The sequence below is a fragment of the Pseudophryne corroboree genome, chromosome 4 (genome assembly GCF_028390025.1).
Source record: "Pseudophryne corroboree isolate aPseCor3 chromosome 4, aPseCor3.hap2, whole genome shotgun sequence".
In the NCBI taxonomy this organism is placed as follows: Eukaryota; Metazoa; Chordata; class Amphibia; order Anura; family Myobatrachidae; genus Pseudophryne; species Pseudophryne corroboree.
In genome coordinates this window covers 848,187,689-848,208,656 of record NC_086447.1, presented here as the reverse complement: position 1 = coordinate 848,208,656, position 20,968 = coordinate 848,187,689, and the positions used below count along the sequence as shown (strand labels likewise).

General features: G+C 50.3%; 1 protein-coding gene across 1 annotated transcript in view; it reads left to right on the top strand.

The window, feature by feature from the left end:
• The window catches only part of EML6 (EMAP like 6), a 363,450-nt gene that overhangs the window by 62,396 nt on the left and 280,086 nt on the right, over nt 1-20,968 (top strand). Inside the window, exon 2 of the mRNA XM_063918642.1 lies at nt 10,925-11,084. Coding sequence (XP_063774712.1) covers nt 10,925-11,084 — 160 coding nt within the window. The remainder of the gene's footprint in view (nt 1-10,924; nt 11,085-20,968) is intronic.

The following is a 20,968-nucleotide window of genomic DNA, read 5'->3' as shown; positions in this document are numbered from 1 at the left end:
ACCGTATTTGGAGAAAATATGTGTCTTGGTGTGAATCCAAGAAGGCTCCTACGGAAGAGTTTCACTTGGGACGTTTTCTCCATTTTCTGCAGGTTGGTGTGGAGGCGGGCCTCCGATTGGGGTCAATCAAGGTCCAGATTTCGGCCTTGTCAGTGTTCTTCCAAAAACAATTGGCCTCTCTTCCAGAGGTTCAGACCTTTGTGAAAGGCGTTCTGCACATTCAGCCTCCTTTTGTGCCTCCAGTGGCACCATGGGACCTTAATGTGGTGTTGCAGTTCCTTAAATCGGATTGGTTTGAGCCTCTACGAGAGATAGAGTTGAAGTATCTCACTTGGAAAGTGGTGATGCTTTTGGCATTGGCATCTGCACGGCGGGTATCTGAATTGAGGGCCTTGTCTCACAAGAGCCCTTACCTGATTTTCCATGAAGATAGGGCAGAGTTGCGAACTCGCCAACATTTTCTTCCAAAGGTGGTTTCTTCTTTTCACATAAACCAACCTATTGTGGTGCCAGTGGTTACTGATACGTTCACTGAGGCAGTCTCTAGATGTGGTTAGAGTTTTGAAGATTTATGTCGCTAGAACAGCTCGAATTCGGAAAACAGAGTCTTTGTTTGTCCTGTATGCTCCCAACAAGATTGGGTGTCCTGCTTCCAAGCAGACTATTGCACGTTGGATCAGAAGTACGATTCAGCAAGCTCATACTACGGCTGGATTGCCGTTGCCGAAGTCGGTGAAGGCCCATTCCACTAGGAAGGTGGGCTCATCCTGGGCTGCTGCCCGGGGGGTCTCGGCATTACAACTTTGCCGAGCAGCTACTTGGTCGGGGTCAAACACGTTTGCAAAATTCTACAAGTTTGATACCTTGGCCGATGAAGACCTCAAGTTTGGTCAATCGCTGCTGCAGGGTCATCCGCACTCTCCCACCCGTACTGGAGCTTTGGTATAAACCCCATGGTCAATAAGTGGACCCCAGCATCCTCTAGGACGTATGAGAAAACAGGATTTTAATACCTACCGGTAAATCCTTTTCTCCTAGTCCGTAGAGGATGCTGGGCGCCGGTCCCAGTGCGTACTTTACCTGCAGTTTAGTTATACCCAAGTTGTGTTATGTTAGTTTCAGCTTGTTGCTGCAATTGATTCATGCCTGTTGGCGTGTGTTATGTTGATTGCCATGTGTGCGGCATGGTTGAGGTGTGAGCTGGTATGTATCTCACCACTAGTATTAAAGTAAATCCTTTCCTCGAAATGTCAGTCTCCCTGGGCACAGTTCCTATAACTGAAGTCTGGAGGAGGGGCATAGAGGGAGGAGCCAGTTCACACCCATTGAAAAGTCTTAAGAGTGTCCATGGCTCCTGCGGAACCGTCTATACCCCATGGTCAATAAGTGGACCCCAGCATGCTCTACGGACTAGGAGAAAAGGATTTACCGGTAGGTATTAAAATCCTGTTATTACCGTTCCCCTATCATGGTGCCCCCCTTTCATTTTCTACTGGATCTGCCCCTGACCTCCGCTGTTTGATATTCTAACCTCTGACTAAGGACTGTGGGCCTAACGCTAAACTGGGAGCAAAGCAAAACTGGCAAGTAACTTTGTACCTGAAACAAACGATGCACACGGGGTGTAAGCAGGCGTAGTCGTGCAATCAGGGTGCATGCATGCATAGGTGTGTACAGGAGCCAAGACAGGGGTTGCCACAACCGGACCTCCCCTCCGCCAGGTCATAGACTACTCCTCCTATCCTGGACATGGGGCCTAATTAAGACCCTGTCGCAAGTGTGCATAAATCACTACGAAGCGATTTTTGCACATGTGCGCATGCGTGTATGCCGGTATGCGCATGTGCAAGGTCCTAACTGTGTTCTCTTCAGAACGCAGTTTAAGACCTGGAGGGTGACGGGAACGGCATCAAAGCCGCATTTTGTGGCCATCAACGATCCGTTTAAGGGGCACGGTCCGGACAACGCAGACGTGTCCGGACCGTTGCTGGGACAGGTCACATGACATCACACACAGCCGCTGTGACCCAAAACATGGCGGGAAGCCGTCTGCCTTCGCAGCTAGGCTGTGTAGACAGAGGGCTACTCGAACCATGCGAAAGCATCACCGCCGTACAATGATTTTGCATGTCTGTGGGGGGAGTCAGGACCCGGCATGAGGTGCGGACTTACCCTGTGCTGGACGTCTGCCTGCATGTCAGAGAAAATGATCGTAAATGTGCGTTTTTTCGCACATCTATGATCATGTCTGAATTACCCCCACAGAGTACTCACCTGAGTGGTTCAGGTAAGCAGTCTATGTCCCGGAGTGAGGGGTGGAGGGGGTAGTTCTTAACCCAGCAGAGGGGGAGGTCCCGCTGCGGCACCCCTTTCTCAGCTCCTACGTATGCCTGTGCATGCAGGATAAATACAGGCTGCATTTACATGTAGCCCACAAACGCTGCACAGTTAAATTGCTACACTGTAATTTAGATGTGAATTATGACACACCCCACCCAAATCTCTCTGCACATGTTACATCTGCCCCACCTGAAGTGCAGCATGGATTTGGCCAGGTGCACAGGTACTTGCTCTTTTTTGCTGCATCAGTCCCTATATGTGTAAGGGATCAGAAAACTGTGTCTTTATTTAAACAAACAATTTTGTAGGAAAACTTTTTAAATAGTAAACTTTCTGATTAACATATACATTACTCTCGAGACACCGTCCCTGCCTGTCCCTGTATGGCGATCACTGGGATGCTGTCAGTTTGGTATGGTTTCACTAGGATGCTTGCTGTACTCTTTGGTCTTCACAGAGATACTATCTGTACTCTGGGGGTAATTCAGAGTTGATCACAGCACCAAATTTGTTAGCAGTTGGGCAAAACCATGTGCACTGCAGGTGGGGCAGATGTAACATGTGCAGAGAGAGTTAGATTTGGGTGGGTTATTTTGTTTCTGTGCAGGGTAAATACCATACTTACCTACTCTCCCGGAAGCTGCGGGAGGCTCCCGTTTTTTGGGGTAGCCCCCCGCACCCCCGGAAGAGTGGGCAGGTCTCCCGCATCCTGCTCGCACCCTAGTGATGCGAGCAGGATGGAGAGATAACGCGGGTCCGTCGGGCGGAGAAGGGGTTAAAATGACGCAAATCGCGTCATTTTAGCCCCGCCCCCTTCTCGCGGACCCGTGAATCGCGGCATTTCCCGATGCGGGGGGCGGGGCTTAGTGATGTCACAGTCCGGCCCCGCCACCCGAAGACACTGCAGCGTCTCCTCTCCGGGCTTCTCCCAGAGAGGAGAAAGAAAATGTATGGTAAATACAGGCTGCTTTATTTTTACACTGCAATTTAGATTTCAGTTTGAACACACCCCACCCAAATCTAACTCTCTCTGCACATGTCATATCTGTCCCCCCTGCAGTGCACATGGCTTTGCCCAACTGCTAACAAATTTGCTGCTGCGATCAACTCTGAATTAAGCCCTGTATTGTGATCACTAGAATGCTCTTTGTACTGTATGGCAGTCACTAGAATGCTCTTTGTACTGTATGGCAGTCATGTTAATGCTCTCTGTATGGTAATATGTCTAGGGTTAATGGTTTGCTACCCCCACCAACATTTATGTTGGCCCCTACTTTTAGTTGAACATGAGACCACTTTCAGATATTTTTCCATGGCTACTAGAGATTTTCAATCCTCCCCTGAAAATCACCAAACCATGGGGGTCATTCCGAGTTGATCGCTCGCTAGCAGTTTTTTGCAGCCGTGCAAACGCTAAGCCGCCTCCCACTGGGAGTGTATTTTAGCTTAGCAGAAGTGCGAACGAAAGGATCGCAAAGCGGCTACAAAATATTTTTGTGCAGTTTCAGAGTAGCTTCAGAACTAATCAGCGCTTGCGATCACTTCAGACTATTCAGTTCCTGTTTTGACGTCACGAATACGCCCTGCGTTCGCCCAGCCACGCCTGCATTTTTCCTGGCATGCCTGCGTTTTTACGAACACTCCCTGAAAACTGTCAGTTGACACCCAGAAAAGCCCACTTCATGTCAATCACTCTGCGGCCAGCAGTGCGACTGAAATGCTTCGCTAGACCTTGTGTGAAACGATATAGTTGTAATAGTATGACATGCGTGCGCATTGCGCCGCATACGCATGCGCAGAAGTACCGATTTTTTGCCTGATCGCTGCGCAGCGACCGAAAGCAGCTAGCGATCAACTCGGAATGACCCCCAATATCAACCATTGATTTACGTATATGCTAAAACTATTGTGGATGTGGATGCAGTAAACTATTTACTAATCTGCTTACTGCTATAAATTGATCATTTATATAACTAAATAGAACACTGGAACAATGGACATCCTTAAAGCATTCTGACCTTTTCTGAGCCTTTATAATACTGTCTTAAAATATTGCAAGGAATACAATTGTCTCTCTGACTTTCTTCCAGCGGTGATCATACACAATGGGGATAATTCCAAGTTGATCGCAGCAGGACATTTTTTAGCAGTTGGGCAAAACCATGTGCACTGCAGGGGGGGGCAGATATAACATTTGCAGAGAGAGTTAGATTTGGGTGTGGTGAGTTCAATCTGCAATCTAAATTGCAGTGTAAAACTAAAGCAGCCAGTATTTACCCTGCACAGAAACACTATAACCCACCCAAATCTAACTCTCTCTGCAAATGTTATATCTGCCCCCCCTGCAGTGCACATGGTTTTGCCCAACTGCTAAAAAATGTCCTGCTGCGATCAACTTGGAATTACCCCCAATGTGTGATATTACTGTATCTTGAAAACAACGGTCTTCCTCCGGTCTGTTAACAATACTGAATTACTCTGCTATTCCCAGAACTGATCACACAGCCCCCTCATTCACACATTCCCTGTCTATCCTGTGGAACTGTGTACAGCTCCCTGATTGCACTTATGGGGTCATTCCGAGTTGATCGCACGCTGCAACTTTTAGACGCCGCCTATAGGGGAGTGTATTTTTGCATAGCAGGGCTGCGATTGCTTGTGCAGCCCTGCTATGCAAAAAAAGTTTTGTGTAGAACAAGGCCAGGGTAAGAGTTACCCTGTGCGATCAATCCAGCGTCCCGGAAATTGGCGTCAGACATCCGCCCTCCAAACGCCTCAACACACCTGCATTTGGATCTCCACGCCCAGAAAACGGTGAGTTGACGCCCGGTTCCGCCTTCCTCCTGTCAGTCTTCTTGCGGCCGCCGCTGCGACCGCTTTTTTAGTTGTCGCCGGGCAACGACGTGCCTGCGCAATATGGCCGCGGTGCATGCGCAGGTCCAACCCGATCGCACGGCTGTGAAGAAGCGCAGCGTGCAATCGGGTCGGAATGACCCCCTTAGTGGGCCTGATTCATATTTGTAAGTAAAGCAAAAAAGCAAGCAATTGGGCAAAGCCATGTTGCATTGCAGGTGGAGCATATGTAACATGTTCAGAGAGATTTATATTTGGGTGGGTTATATTTTTTCTGTGCAGGCTGGCTGCTTTTGCATGTAGCCCACAAATGTTAGACAGCCTTCTTTTTTAAACTGCAATTTAGATTTCAGTTTGAACACACCCCACCCAAATCTAATATCTCTGCACATGTTACATCTGCCCCACTTGCAGTGCAACGTTTCCTCCTTCTTGCTTGCTTTTTTTGCATTTCTTACAAACATGAATCAGGCCCATTGGCAGTAAAGCAAAAATGAGCAATTGTGCAACAGGAACAAAACTTGTTGTAATACAAGGGGGGTAAATATATTTATCAAGTTAGATTCAATTGTTTTTCGCCCTGGCTGCCACTAGATGGCGCCCTACGGGGCAATTCAATTGTTGCTCCGTTTGGGAACACGCCCATCTGTGCCGCTATTTGTTCTTGTTCAGTAACCCCCCAAGCTGGCGAGATGAAATATGCGAAATGTGACCCATTTGGGCGCCCTAACGGCACTTTTCATGGCACACCCATCGCTTTGGTCGGGTTTAGCCATTTTATGTGGCTAAACTTGCCGCTTCTGGACGCGATCGGCATGTTAAAAAACCCCGTGAATTGCGCCATCTGATCTGCCGTTACTTTAGGCGGGAGTTCGGGCGCATCTGGGCATACATAAACAATTAAATTGCCCCCATTATGTTTGCATGCAGGATTAATATAGGCTGTTTTAGCATGTGGCCCACATATACTAGACAGCTTTATTTTTAACCTGCAATTGTAGACACGGCCCTCCCACATCTAAGGCTGGGTACACACCTGACAGATATGTCAGTGGACTCGCCGTCGCGCTGACCAAGATAAGTGTACACACTTACCGATAGCCACATGATATGTCGGTCTCTGTCATGTCGCTGGGACTCAACCGCCGTCGCACCCACGATATATCAGCCGTTGAATTGAACGGCTTATATATCGGCCAGTGTGTGCCCAGCATAAATCTGTCTGCACATGTTACATTTGCCCCACCTGCAGCGCAGCATGGTTTTATCCAGGTGCGCACTCTTTTTTTCTGTATTTCCACCTCAGAATCAGCCCTATAGACCTCAGTCAGTCAGTTTCTCTCTATGAATAATAATCATCTCTTAGCTGCTGAAGCCAGTGCCAGTCATTCATCTTCTACTCTGCTGCTATCGTATTCTCTGCTAAAGCTTTGATAATGATGAAAAAACATGAGATGGTAATTTTTATCTAAATATACATTCATCACAGTGCACTACATATGCAGAAACCACAAGAGCTAATGCACAAGCATGCAAGCTTACCGGGGGGGGATTTACTAAGAAATGTCGTGGGACGATATAACAAATCGCCGTTATCGCCGGAGCATAAAGCGCACATTTACTAACAGGTGTTTTCACTTATGTCTTTGTCTTACGATGGTGTATTTTTAGTTGCATTGTGACCCGTGCTATTTGTGTTGATTTTGGGGCTAATTCAGTAAGGATAGAAAATTCTGCTAATCAGCAGAATTTGCTATTCTTTGGATCGCATGCTGGAGGCCGCCCATCACCCCTCCTCCAGCAGCCTAACCCTAACTCTCTTCTGCTGCAGCCTAACCCTAGCCACCCTCCCACAGCCTAACCCTAACCCACCCCTCCCGCAGCCTAACCCTGGCCCTCCCCTCCTGCAGCCTAACCCTAACCACCCTCCCACAGCCTAACCCTAACCCACCCCTCCCGCAGCCTAACCCTGGCCCTCCCCTCCTGCAGCCTAACCCTAACCACCCTCCCACAGCCTAACCCTAACCCACCCCTCCCGCAGCCTAACCCTAACCCATCCCCTCCTGCAGTCTAACCCTAACCCTCCCCTCCTGCAGCCTAACCCTAACCCTCCCCTCCAGCAGCCTAACCCTAACCACCCTTCCACAGCCTAACCCTAACCTACCTCTCCCGCAGCCTGACCCTGACCCATCCCCTCCCGCAGCCTAACCCTAACCCTCCCCTCCTGCAGCCTAACCCTAACCCTCCCCTCTTGCAGCCTAACCTTAACCCTCCCCTCCCGCAGCCTAACCCTAACCCATCCCCTCCTGCAGTCTAACCCTAACCCTCCCCTCCTGCAGCCTAACCCTGACCCTCCCCTCCAGCAGCCTAACCCTAACCACCCTTCCACAGCCTAACCCTAACCTACCTCTCCCGCAGCCTGACCCTGACCCATCCCCTCCCGCAGCCTAACCCTAACCCTCCCCTCCTGCAGCCTAACCCTAACCCTCCCATCTTGCAGTCAGTGCCGTTTCTAGCGGCGGGCGAGCCGTGCAACCGCACGGGGCGCCCGCCGCGGCACATTGTGACTACTCATCTCCTCCCTCTCTCTTCCCCCCGAGCGCTCCTGCTCAGGGGGCGGGGCTTCGCGGAATGACGCGTTTGCGTCGTGACGTCACGACGCAAACGCGTCGTTCCACGAAGCCCCGCCCCCCGAGCAGGAGCGCTCGGGGGGAAGAGAGAGGGAGGAGAGGACTGGAGAAGATAACCATCGACGGAGGAGGCGGCCGGCGCGCGGGACCCGAAGAGCGGCAAGTTGTAAGTATTCTCTCTCTCCCCCTCCCTCCCTCCCTCCCTCCCTCCTCCCACTTGACACCTGCCGCACTGTGTAAAATGGGGATACCTGCCGCACTGTGTAAAATGGGGATTTCTTTAAGCACTGTGTAAAATGGGGATACCTGCCGCACTGTGTAAAATGGGGGCACCTGCCGCACTGTGTAAAATGGGGATACCTGCCGCACTGTGTAAAATGGGGATACCTGCCGCACTGTGTAAAATGGGGATACCTGCCGAACTGTGTAAAATGGGGGCACCTGCCGCACTGTGTAAAATGGGGACACCTGCCGCACTGTGTAAAATGGGGACACCTGCCGCACTGTGTAAAATGGGGATACCTGCCGCACTGCACTGTGTAAAATGGGGACACCTGCCGCACTGTGTAAAATGGGGATACCTGCCGCACTGTGTAAAATGGGGACACCTGCCGCACTGTGTAAAATGGGGGCACCTGCCGCACTGTGTAAAATGGGGACACCTGCCGCACTGTGTAAAATGGGGACACCTGCCGCACTGTGTAAAATGGGGACACCTGCCGCACTGTGTAAAATGGGGGCACCTGCCGCACTGTGTAAAATGGGGACACCTGCCTGCGTACTGTGTAAAATGGGGACACCTGCCTGCGTACTGTGTAAAATGGGGACACCTGCCTGCCGCACTTTGTTAAATGGGGACACCTGCCTACCGTACTGTGTAAAATGGGGACACCTGCCTGCCGCACTTTGTAAAATGGGGACACCTGCCTGCCGCACTTTGTAAATGGGGACACCTGCCTGCTGCGCTGTGTAATATGGGGACACTTGCCTGGTGTAATGTGTAAAAAGGGGACTTTTTTAGTTTTATTTTTTCCCCCTGTGGTGGGTGTGATATCAGATGAGGCCACGCCCACTGTAATGAGACCACGCCCACTTTAATCAGGCCACACAGCCTTGTCGGGAGCGCGCGCGCCGAAGGCGCGCGCATGCTTTTTCTTTCTGCCTATATGGGGGGGGCACGCAATTTTTTTTTATAGCAATGGGGGGGGGGGGCGCATTTTGAAATCTCGCACTGGGAGCCAAATTGTCTAGAAACGGCCCTGCTTGCAGCCTAACCTTAACCCTCCCCTCCCCTCCTGCAGCCTAACCCTAACCCACCCCTCCCACAGCCTAACCCTGACCCTCCCCTTCTGCAGCCTAACCTGTTTTTTCCCCCTAGTGCCTTTCCCCTCCGCCTGCAGCTGAACCCTATCCCTCACCGGTATATTTATGTTCGGGATGCTGACAGTTGGGGTTCCAGCGCCCGTCTTCTGACGTGCTTCTGAATCAGTCCTGCGACACTCGGGATGCATGTACAGTGTGACTTTGACACACACGCAGTAGAAAAACCAGCACTGCGCACGACTCAGAACCAGGCACAAAATCCTGATCTTTCCTCTTCTGCCTGTTGCTTAAGTGTGCACTCTGTCACTAAAAGGGAATATATAACTGGGACATGCGGCCTGACTCAGAGGAGGACGCAGTTCACACAGCAGCTGCTTCTGTGGACGCAGCTGCTGTGTGTAAATATGCTAATGCTGCATGTCAATAGACGCTGCCTGCCGGCTTCTGTGATCTGCTGCTGTGTCTGAAGAGGCAGCTTCAGGCCATCTTCGAAAACATTGGGCATCTGTGTAGTCCTCACTGCAGCCGGTGTTTCCACTGAGCCAGCGACAGGAAATCTGCATCGAAAGACACAGACCCTGGCCTCAGAGCCTCCAGAAAACATGAGCGACATACCCTGTTTTCGTGAACGCTGCCTGATGATTGCGAAATGAAGTTGGAGATGCAGAAGGGAATGGAGAGATTGTATGGTGAGGGTGAGGCGTTCCATTCTGACCTTGGGGGGTAATTCAGTGTTGACTGCAGCAGCAAATGTGTTAGCAGTTGGGCAAAACCATATGCACTGCAGGTGGGGCAGATGTAACATGTGCAGAGAGAGTTAGATTTGGGTGGGTTATATTGTTTCTGTGCAGGGTAAATACTGGCTGCTTTATTTTTACACTGCAATTTAGATGTCAGTTTGAACACACCACACCCAAATCTAACTCTCTCTGCACATGTTATATCTGCCCCACCTGCAGTGCACATGGTTTTGCCCAACTGCTAACAAATGTGCTGCTGCGATCAACTCTGAATTACCCCCTTGGTCTTTTACACAACAACATATGGGGGGTCATTCCGAGTTGTTCGCTCGGTATTTTTTTCTCGCAACGGAGCGATTAGTCGCTAATGCGCATGCGCAATGTCCGCAGTGCGACTGCGCCAAGTAAATTTGCTATGCAGTTAGGAATTTTACTCACGGCATTACGAGGTTTTTTCTTCGTTCTGGTGATCGGAGTGTGATTGACAGGAAGTGGGTGTTTCTGGGCGGAAACTGGACGTTTTATGGGTGTGTGCGAAAAAACGCTACCGTTTCTGGGAAAAACGCGGGAGTGGCTGGAGAAACGGAGGAGTGTCTGGGCGAACGCTGGGTGTGTTTGTGACGTCAAACCAGGAACGACAAGCACTGAACTGATCGCAGATGCCGAGTAAGTCTGGAGCTACTCAGAAACTGCTAAGAGGTGTGTGGTCGCAATTTAGAGAATCTTTTCGTTCGCAATGTTAAGAAGCTAAGATTCACTCCCAGTAGGCGGCGGCTTAGCGTGTGTAAAGCTGCTAAAAGCAGCTTGCGTGCGAACAACTCGGAATGACCCCCATGGTTATAGTTTTTGCGTGCAAGACATATTCTGTCCCCACGCTGGGAGAAATGCTTTACTTGTCTGGAAGGTTTCTTCATACTTGTGTGATATCTGACTTTTACCTGTACAAATTGCTGCTCTTTTATTATATGTGATTTTTATTTTTATTTTATTTATCCAATGAGATTTTTTTTTAACTCTGTGGTGTTTTTGTCCTTGCAGCCTTGCTTTACATCCAGATAGAACCCTCGTCGCCACAGGACAGGTGGGAAAAGAGCCTTACATCTGCATATGGGACTCTTACACAATGCAGACAGTATCCATTCTGAAGGACGTACACACTCATGGAGTTGCAGGCTTGGCGTTTGATTCAGACGGACAGGTTTGTGTTACCCTAAATCTGTAATTGTTTTTCTCTTACGTCCTAGAGGATGCTGGGGTCCACAGTACCATGGGGTATAGACAGGTCCACCAGGAGCCATTGGGACTTTAAGAGTTTAACAGTGTGGGCTGGCTCCTCCCTCTATGCCCCTCCTACCAGACTCAGTTTAGAAAATGTGCCCGGAGGAGCCGGTCACAGCTAGGGGAGCTCTACAGAGCTTCTTTAGTAAAAGTTTTTTTAGAGTTTGTTATTTTACAGGGAGGCTGCTGGCAACAGCCTCCCTGCATCGTGGGACTAAGGGGGGAGCAGTGTCCGCCCTGCGGGGTCTGAGCCGCTGACTGGACACTGAGCTCCAGAGAGGATAGATTTCTCCCCTCCACAGGGGATCGCTCACCCCAGCAGCATGCTGCCACCCCCTTACAGAGCTGAAGATCTGTGGCGAGTGAGACGCCAACCCCCCTAGCAAGCGGGAGGCCGGTGTGAGGATGGCGGCATCAGGGTAGGAGCGCAGTCTTACCTGCAATCCGGAGGCTCAGCGGTACATAGGGCGGCGCTGTGAGGGTCGCCCTGAGCCAGCGCCTGCACCCTACACTGGTCACAAAGCCGGTCGGAGTCCAAGGATCTCAGCCAGCATAAATCCTCAGGTCAGTATAATCCTATGAAGAGCGGGAAGACAGCGCCATTATGGGGGCGGGTCTTCTCCTCAGAGTGGACCCAGCAGTGCTCAGCGCCATTTTCCTGCCTGCACAGCGCTGATCAGGAGAAACAAGTCCCTCCACAGCAACTACAGCTATCTCTCACGGTACTTGGGGGTTGTAGAAGGGGGGGGGGGGGGGGGGGAGGCTGCAAAACGACTGTGTAACCTATTAAGGTGCACAGTCAGCACTGATAGGGGGTATCTCTGTATATTAAAAGCGCTGTGTGTGGGTTAGCTACAATCTCTGTGTCTCTCTTGCCATTCTTGGGGGTGAAACTCTGTCTGCCCTCCCCTGTGTGTGTGTGTGTCTGTCTGTGGTCTCCTTTAGCTATGTCCAGGGACACTGTGTCATATGCTGCAGAGGATACATCCTCTCAGGATAATCCCATTCCATGTAATCAGGGTAGCACTGGTTTAGCACAGATAACCAGCAAGGTAGCTGGAGTGTTTTTCCTCTATCAGCTCTGTGTTTTCTCAGATTTCTACTAGGGCTGCACAGACTGAATTTGCACCTCAGGCTTCACAGAATTCTGTGGCAGTCTGGCCCATTTCTGTCGCCTCAGGGCCCCCCTGTATATTCCCAAACACGTGTTCTTGCACAGATTAGGCAAGACAGCACAGATATAGATTCTGGCACTGCAGACGGAGATGGGGATGTGTTGGGGGGGGGGGGGGGGGCGCATCTCCCACAAATACCGTATATACTCGAGTATAAGCCGACTTTTTCAGCACTTTTTTTTGTGCTGAAAAAGCCACCTCGGCTTATACTCGAGTCAGTGCAGGCAGAGGCAGAGCAGTGTGAAGGAGGGACATGGAGCGCACAGCGCGCGGCGCTCCTGTGTCCCTCCTGCATCTCCGGCGGCAGCAGCGGCGGTTCTATTACAGGAAATACCCGTTCGTGACCTCTGATCACGAACCGGCACTTCCTATAATAGACCCGCCGCGGCCGCCGAAGATGCAGGAGGGACACAGGAGAGCCGCGCACGCTGTGTGCTTCGTGTCCCTCCAGAAGACAGCGCGGGATCGACGGAGGGGTAAGTAACAGCACTGTGGGGCATACCTGGCACTTGGGGAGGGAACGTATCTGGCAGCACTGTGGGGGCATATCTGGCAGCACTGTGGGGGCATATCTGGCAGCACTGTGGGGGCATAACTGGCAGCACTGTGGGGGCATAACTGGCAGCACTGTGGGGGCATATCTGGCAGCACTGTGGGGGCATATCTGGCAGCACTGTGGGGGCATAACTGGCAGCACTGTGGGGGCATATCTGGCAGCACTGTGGGGGCATAACTGGCAGCACTGTGGGGGCATATCTGGCAGCACTGTGGGGGCATATCTGGCAGCACTGTGGGGGCATATCTGGCAGCACTGTGGGGGCATATCTGGCAGCACTGTGGGGGCATATCTGGCAGCACTGTGGGGGCATATCTGGCAGCACTGTGGGGGCATATCTGGCAGCACTGTGGGGGCATATCTGGCAGCACTGTGGGGGCATATCTGGCAGCACTGTGGGGGCATATCTGGCAGCACTGTGGGGGCATAACTGGCAGCACTGTGGGGGCATATCTGGCAGCACTGTGGGGGCATATCTGGCAGCACTGTGGGGGCATATCTGGCACTATGAGGGCATATCTGGCACTGAGGGCTGTGTACGGCTAGAGCTGCATTTCCCACCCTAGGCTTATACTCGAGTCAATAAGTTTTCCCAGGTTTTTGTGGTAGAATTAGGTGCCTCGGCTTATATTCGGGTCGACTTATACTCGAGTATATACGGTAAGTTGCAGTTGATGATAGAGGCCATTAGAGACGTGTGGAATATTTCTGATACAACACCTAAGCAGGTTGAGGAGGCTTACTTCACTGTTGAGAAAACTTCGCTAACCTTCCCTGCGTCAAATGTGTTAAATGCTATATTTGAAAAAGCATGTGTAAATCCTGCAAAAATATTCAGGTCCCTAAGAGGATCCAGGTGGCTTTTCCTTTCCCTGTGGATGATAGGACAGAGTGGGAAACCTGCCCGGTGTGGAGCCGGCTGATCGTAAAATTGATAATATGCTCAGTTCAATGTGCATGGCTTCCGGGGCACTGTCACGTCCCACTATTGCCAGTGCATGCATTGCCAAGTCTATAGTAAAGTGGTCAGGCACGTTACTGGAGGATTTGGATATAATTGATAAAAATGATGTTAAATTGTTTTTCTCTTACGTCCTAGAGGATGCTGAGGACTCCGTAAGGACTATGGGGATAGACGGGCTCCGCAGGAGACATGGGCACTTTAAGAAAGACTTTAGATCTGGTGTGCACTGGCTCCTCCCTCTATGCCCCTCCTCCAGACCTCAGTTTGATACAGAGGAGATGGGTGCACTTCAGGGAGCTCTCCTGAGCTTCCTGACAGAAAGTATATTTGTTAGGTTTTTTATGTTTAGGGAGCACTGCTGGCAACAGACTCCCTGCATCGAGGGACTGAGGGGAGAGAAGCATACCTACTTCTGTGAGTTTCAAGGCTCTGCTTCTTAGGCTACTGGACACCATTAGCTCCAGAGGGAGTCAGAACACAGGTCTCACCCTGGAGTTCGTCCCGGAGCCGCGCCGCCGTCCTCCTCACAGAGCCGGAAGATAGAAGCCGGGTGAGTATGAGAAGAAAAAGAAGACTTCAGAGGCGGCAGAAGACTTCATGATCTTCACTGAGGTAACGCACAGCAGTGCAGCTGTGCGCCATTGCTCCCACACACCTCACACACGGCAGTCACTGTAAGCGTGCAGGGCGCAGGGGGGGCGCCCTGGGCAACAATATAAACCTAATTTCTGGCAAAAGAGATATATATACAGCTAGGCACTGTATATATAAAGAGCCCCCGCCAGTTTTTATTATATTTAAGCGGGACAGAAGCCCGCCGCCGAGGGGGCGGGGCTTCTCCCTCAGCACTCACCAGCACCATTTTCTCCACAGCACAGCTGAGAGGAAGCTCCCCGGACCCTCCCCTGCTTATCCACGGTGAAAGGGGGTTTCAGAGAAGAGGGGGGGGGCACATAATTGGCAGCAAATAATAGTATTACAGCGCTACTGGGTAAACACATTGTGTGTTTTTCCTGGGGTATTAGCGCTGGGTGTGTGCTGGCATACTCTCTCTCTGTCTCTCCAAAGGGCCTTGTGGAGGAACTGTCTTCAGATAAGAGGATTCCCTGAGTGTGTGGTGTGTCGGTACGTGTGCGTCGACATGTCTGAGGTAAAAGGCTCTTCTAAAAAGGAGATGGAGCAAATGTGTGTGTGTGGTGTCTCCGTCGATAACGCCGACACCTGACTGGATATGTGGAATTAAGTGCTGAGGTAAATTTATTGCACAAAAGATTAGAGAACAGACAGGGAATCTACCCATGTCTGTCCCTATGTCGCAGGGACCTTCAGAGTCTCAAAACGCCCACTATCCAAAATAATAGACACTGATACCGACACGGAGTCTGACTCCAGTGTCGACTACGATGATGCAAAGTTACAGCCAAAACTGGCAGAAAAGTATTCAATATATGATTATTGTAATAAAAGATGTTTTGCATATCACTGATGACCCATCTGTCCCTGACACGAGGGTACACATGTTTAAGGGGAAGAAAGCTGAGATAACATTTCCCCCCTCTCATGAACCAAATGAATTGTGTGAAAAAGAGCGGGAATCTCCAGACAAGAAACTGCAGTTTCCCAAAAGAATTCTCATGGCGTATCCTTTCCCTGCTAGGGCCAGGATACGATGGGAATCCTCCCCTAGGGTGGACAAGGCGTTGACACGTTTACCCAAAAGGTAGCGCTGACATACCAAGATACAGCTACCCTCAGGGATCCTGCAGATAGCATGCAGAAAAGTACTTTGAAGTCCATTTACACACATTCTGGTACACTACTCAGACCGGCGATTGTGTCGGCAGGGGTTTATAGCGCTGTAGCAGCGTGGACAGATACCTTATCAGCGGAGATTGAAACCCTAGATAAGGATACCATGTTATTGACCCTAGGATATATAAAAGATGCTGTCTTATATATAAGACATGCTGAAAGAGACATTGGTCTACTGGGTTCTAGAGTCAACGCTATGTCGATTTCTGCTAGACGTATCCTGTGGAACATGCAATGGACAGGTGATGCCGACTAAAAGAGGCATATGGAGGTTTTACCTTACAAGGGTGAGGAATTGTGTGGAGAAGGGCTCTCGGACCTGGTCTCCACAGCTATAGCTGGTAAATCTGATCTTTTGCCTTATATTCCCTCACAGCCTAAGAAAGCACGACATTATCAAATGCAGTCCTTTCGGTCGCAGAAAAACAAGAAAGTACGAGGAGCGTCCTTTCTTACCAGAGGTAAGGGCGCAGGGCACAGCTAGTTCCCAGGAACAGAAGTCCTCCCCGGCCTCTACTAAATCCACCGCATGACGCTGGGGCTCCGCTAAGGGAGTCCGCCCCAGTGGGAGTACGTCTTCGACTCTTCAGCCACATCTGAGTTCACTCACAGGTGGATCCCTGGGCAATAGAAATTGTTTCTCAGGGTTACAAGCTGGAATTCGAAGAGGTGCCTCCTCGCCGGTTTTCCTTATCGGCCCTACCGGCTTCTCCCCCAGAAAGGGAGATAATATTAAATACAATTCACACATTGTATCTCCAACAGGTGGTGCTCAAGGTTACCCTCCTTCAACAAGGAAGGGGATATTACTCAACCTTGGCTGTAGTCCCGAAACCGGACAGTTCGGTCAGACCTATTTTAAAATTAAAATCTCTGAACCTATACTTGAAAAGGTTCAAATTCAAGGTGGAATCGCTCAGAGCGATCATCGCCAGCCTGGAAGGGGGGGATTTTATGGTGTATCTAGACATAAAGGCTGCATACCTTCATGTTCCCATTTATCCACCCTATCAGGCGTACCTGAGAATTACGGGACAGTATTGTCATTACCAATTTCAGGGTAATTGGCGGAAATGATGGTGCTCCTATGCAAGCAAGGAGTCACAATTATCCCATACTTGGACGATCTCCTAATAAGGGCGAGATCAAAGGAGCAGTTGTTGAACAGCGTGTCACTTTCGCTGAAGGTGTCACAGCAACTCGGCTGGATTCTCAATATCCCGAAGTCACAGTTGGTTCCTATGACTCGTCTGCCCTTCTTGGGTATGATTCTGAATACGGACCAGAAATGGGTTTATCTTCCGATAGAGAAGGCCCAGGAACTAATGACTCTGGTAAAAACCTATTAAAGCCAAAACAGGTGTCAGTGCATCACTGCACTCGGGTCCTGGGAAAGATGGTGGCATCTTACGGGGCCATTCCCTTCGGCAGGTTCCATGCGAGGACTTTCCAATGGGATCTACGGAACAAGTGGTACGGATCACATCTACAGATGCATCAGTTAATCACCCTGTCCCCTAGGGCCAGGGTGTCTCTCCTATGGGGGCTGCAGAGTGCTCACCTTCTGCAGGGTTGCAGGTTCGCCATCCAGGACTGGATTCTGGTAGCCACGGACGCGAGCCTCCGAGGTGGGGGAGCAGTCACACAGGGAAGAAACTTCAAAGGTCTTTGGGTCAAGTCAAAAAACTTGTATTCAAATGAACATCCTGGAGCTGAGGGCCATATACAACGCCCTTCGGCAAGCGGAAACATTGCTTCGTGACCTACCGGTTCTGATCCAGTCAGACAACATCACCGCAGTGGCTCATGTAAACCGCCAAGGCGGCACAAAGAGCAGAGTGGAAATGGCAGAAGCCACCAGGATTCTCCACTGGGCGGAAAATCATGTAAGCGCATTTTCAGCAGTTCATTCCGGGAGTGGACAACTGAGAAGCAGACTTCCTCAGCAAACACGACCTGCATCCAAGAGAGGACTTCTTTAGGAAGCCTTCGCACAGATTGCAAGTCAGTGGGAACTGCCACAGATAGACATGATGGCGTCCCGCCTCAACAAGAAGCTACAGAGGTATTGCACCAGGTCAAGAGACCCTCAGGCAGTAGCTGTAGATGCCCTAGTGACACAGTGGGTGTTCCAGTTGGTCTATGTATTTCCCCCTCTTCCTCTCATACCCAAGGTGTTGAGAATGGTAGGAGGGAGAGGAATGAGAACAATCCTCATTGTTCCAGATTGGCCACGAAGGACCTGCTATCTGGATCTGCACGAAATGCTCACAGAAGATCAGTGGCTTCTTCCTCTAAGACAGGACCGGCTGCAACAGGGGCCATGTCTATTCCAAGACTTACCGCGGCTGCGTTGGACGGCATGGCGGTTGAACGCCGGATCCTAGCGGATAAGGGTATTCCAGATGAGGTCATTCATACGCTAATAAAGGCTAGGAAGGACATGACATCTAAACACTATCACCGTATATGGCAAAAATATGTTTCTTGGTGTGAGGCCAGGAATGCTCCTACGGAAGAATTCCATCTGGGCCGTTTCCTTCACTTCCTGCAAACTGGAGTGAATTTCGGCCTAAAATTAGGATCTATTGAGGTTCAGATTTCGGCCTTATCCATTTTCTTTCAAAAGGAATTGGCCTCTCTCCCTGAAGTACAAACTTTTGTGAAGGGAGTACTGCATATTCAGCCTCCTTTTGTACCTCCGGTGACGCCTTGGGACCTTAACGTGGTGTTAAGTTTCATTAAGTCACACTGGTTTGAACCACTTAAAACGGTGGAGTTGAAAAATCTCACTTGGAAGGTGGTCATGTTATTAGCCTTGGCTTCGGCTAGGCGAGTGTCAGAATTAGCGGCTTTATCACATAAAAGCCCCTATCTGGTTTTCCATATGGATAGAGCGGAATTGCGGACCCGTCCTCAATTCCTGCCAAAAGTGTTTTCATCCTTTCATATGAACTATTGTGGTGCATGTGGCTACGCGTGACTTGGAGGATCCCGAGTCCCTTGATGTGGTCAGATCTTTGAAAATTTACGTGACCAGATCGGCTACAGTCAGAAAAACAGAAGCACTGTTTGTTATGTATGCAACCAACAAGATTGGTGCCCCTGCTTCAAAGTAGACTATTGCTCGCTGGATCTGTAACACAATTCAGCAGGCGCATTCTACGGCGGGATTGCAGTTACCTAAATCGGTCAAGGCCCATTCCACTAGGAAGGTGGTCTCTTCTTGGGCGGCTGCCAGAGGGGTCTCGGCGCTACAGCTGTGCCGAGCTACTACTTGGTCGGGTTCAAACTCCTTTGCAAAGTTCTATAAGTTTGATACCCTGGCTGAGGAGGACCTCCTGTTTGCTCAATCGGTGCTGCAGAGTCATCCGCACTCTCCCGCCCGTTTGGGAGCTTTGGTATAATCCCCATGGTCCTTACGGAGTCCCCAGCATCCTCTAGGACGTAAGCGAAAATAAGATTTTAAACCTACCGGTAAATCTTTTTCTCGGAGTCCGTAGAGGATGCTGGGCGCCCGTCCCAAGTGCGGACTACTTCTGCAAGACTTGTATATAGTTATTGCTTAAATAAGGGTTATGTTATAGTTTCATCGGTCTTGGACTGATGCTATGTCGTTTTCATACTGTTAACTGGATAGTATACCACAAGTTATACGGTGTGATTGGTGTGGCTGGTATAAATCTTGCCCTTGGATTAACAAAAATCCTTTCCTCATACTGTCCGTCTCCTCTGGGCACAGTTTCTCTAACTGAGGTCTGGAGGAGGGGCATAGAGGGAGGAGCCAGTGCACACCAGATCTAAAGTCTTTCTTAAAGTGCCCATGTCTCCTGCGGAGCCCGTCTATCCCCATGGTCCTTACGGAGTCCCCAGCATCCTCTACGGACTACGAGAAAAAGATTTACCGGTAGGTTTAAAATCTTATTTTACGTAACATTCAGGATTCGGCAGGGTTTCTGGCTGAATCCATGAAGGACCTGGGTTCCTTGACTGCAGGGATTTCTTCCATGTCTGTCTCAGCTCGTCCAGGACTGTGGTTGCGCCAGTGGTCTGCCGACGTGGATTCCTGGAAAAGTGTGGAGATCCTACCCTACACAGTTCAGGCTCTCTTTGGGGAAGCGTTAGATGCGTGGATTTCCACGACTACAATGGGTAAGTCACCTTTTGTTGCCTCAGCTGTTCCTGCTTCGAAGAAACCCTTTTCTTCAACTACATCACAGCCCTTTCAGACTGCCAAGCCCAGAAAGGCCAGGCCGTCAAAGGGTCGGCCCAAGTCCAAGAAACCTGCTGCTGCGGTTTCCCAGGAACAGAAACCTGTTTCAGGTACACCAAAGTCCTTCGATTGACGGTGGACTGCACGCCCCGGAGGTGGGGCTGGTGGGGGTGACTCTCAGGCGTTTCAGTCACGTCTGTGTGTCATCCGGCCTGGATCCCTGGGTGCAAGATATTGTATCCCAGGGGTACAGGCTGGAATTTCAAAATCTCCCGCCTCACCGATTTTTCAAATCAGGTTTGCCAGCTTTGCTGGCAGACAGGGCTATCCTGCAGGAAGCCGTCCTGATGTTGGTGGAGGCACAGGTTTTTGTACCAGTCCCACCTCTTCTGCAAAACAAAGGTTACTCTTCGAACCATTTCGTGGTACCGAAACCGGATGGTTCGGTCAGACCCATTTTGAATTTAAAATCACTAAACTCCTCTCTGAGGGAGTTCAAATTCAAAATGGAGTCTCTAAGGGTGATGTTGTTAGGTCTGGAAAAGGGGGACCTCCTGGTATCCCTGGATATCAAGGATGCGTACCTCCACATTCCGATTTGGCTGCCGCATATCGGCCTCTCCACAGCACCAAGGGTTTTCATCAAGATATTGGAGGAGATGATGTTTCTCCTCCGCAGTCAGGGGGTGAACATGCTTCCATATCTGGACGTTCTGCTGTTAAAGGCGTCGTCCAAGGAGAAGCTGTTGCAATCCATTGCCCTCATGACCACTCTGCTCAGAGTACATGGGGGGATTCTGAATTTTCCAAAATCACATTTGGAACCAACCAGGAAGCTGTCCTTTCTGGGAATGATCATCGACACGGCAAAGGGTTTTTTTTCTAGAAGAAAAAAGCATTGTTAATACACGGTACATCAGTGCATTCGCCTTCTGGGAAAGTCGGTGGCCTCCTACGAGGCTCTACAGTAAGGGAGATATCATGCTCGGTCCTTCCAACTAGTTCTCCTGGACAAGTGGTCAGGATCACATCTACACAGGCACCAGAGAAGACGTCTGTCGCCAAGGGCCAGGATTGAACTCCT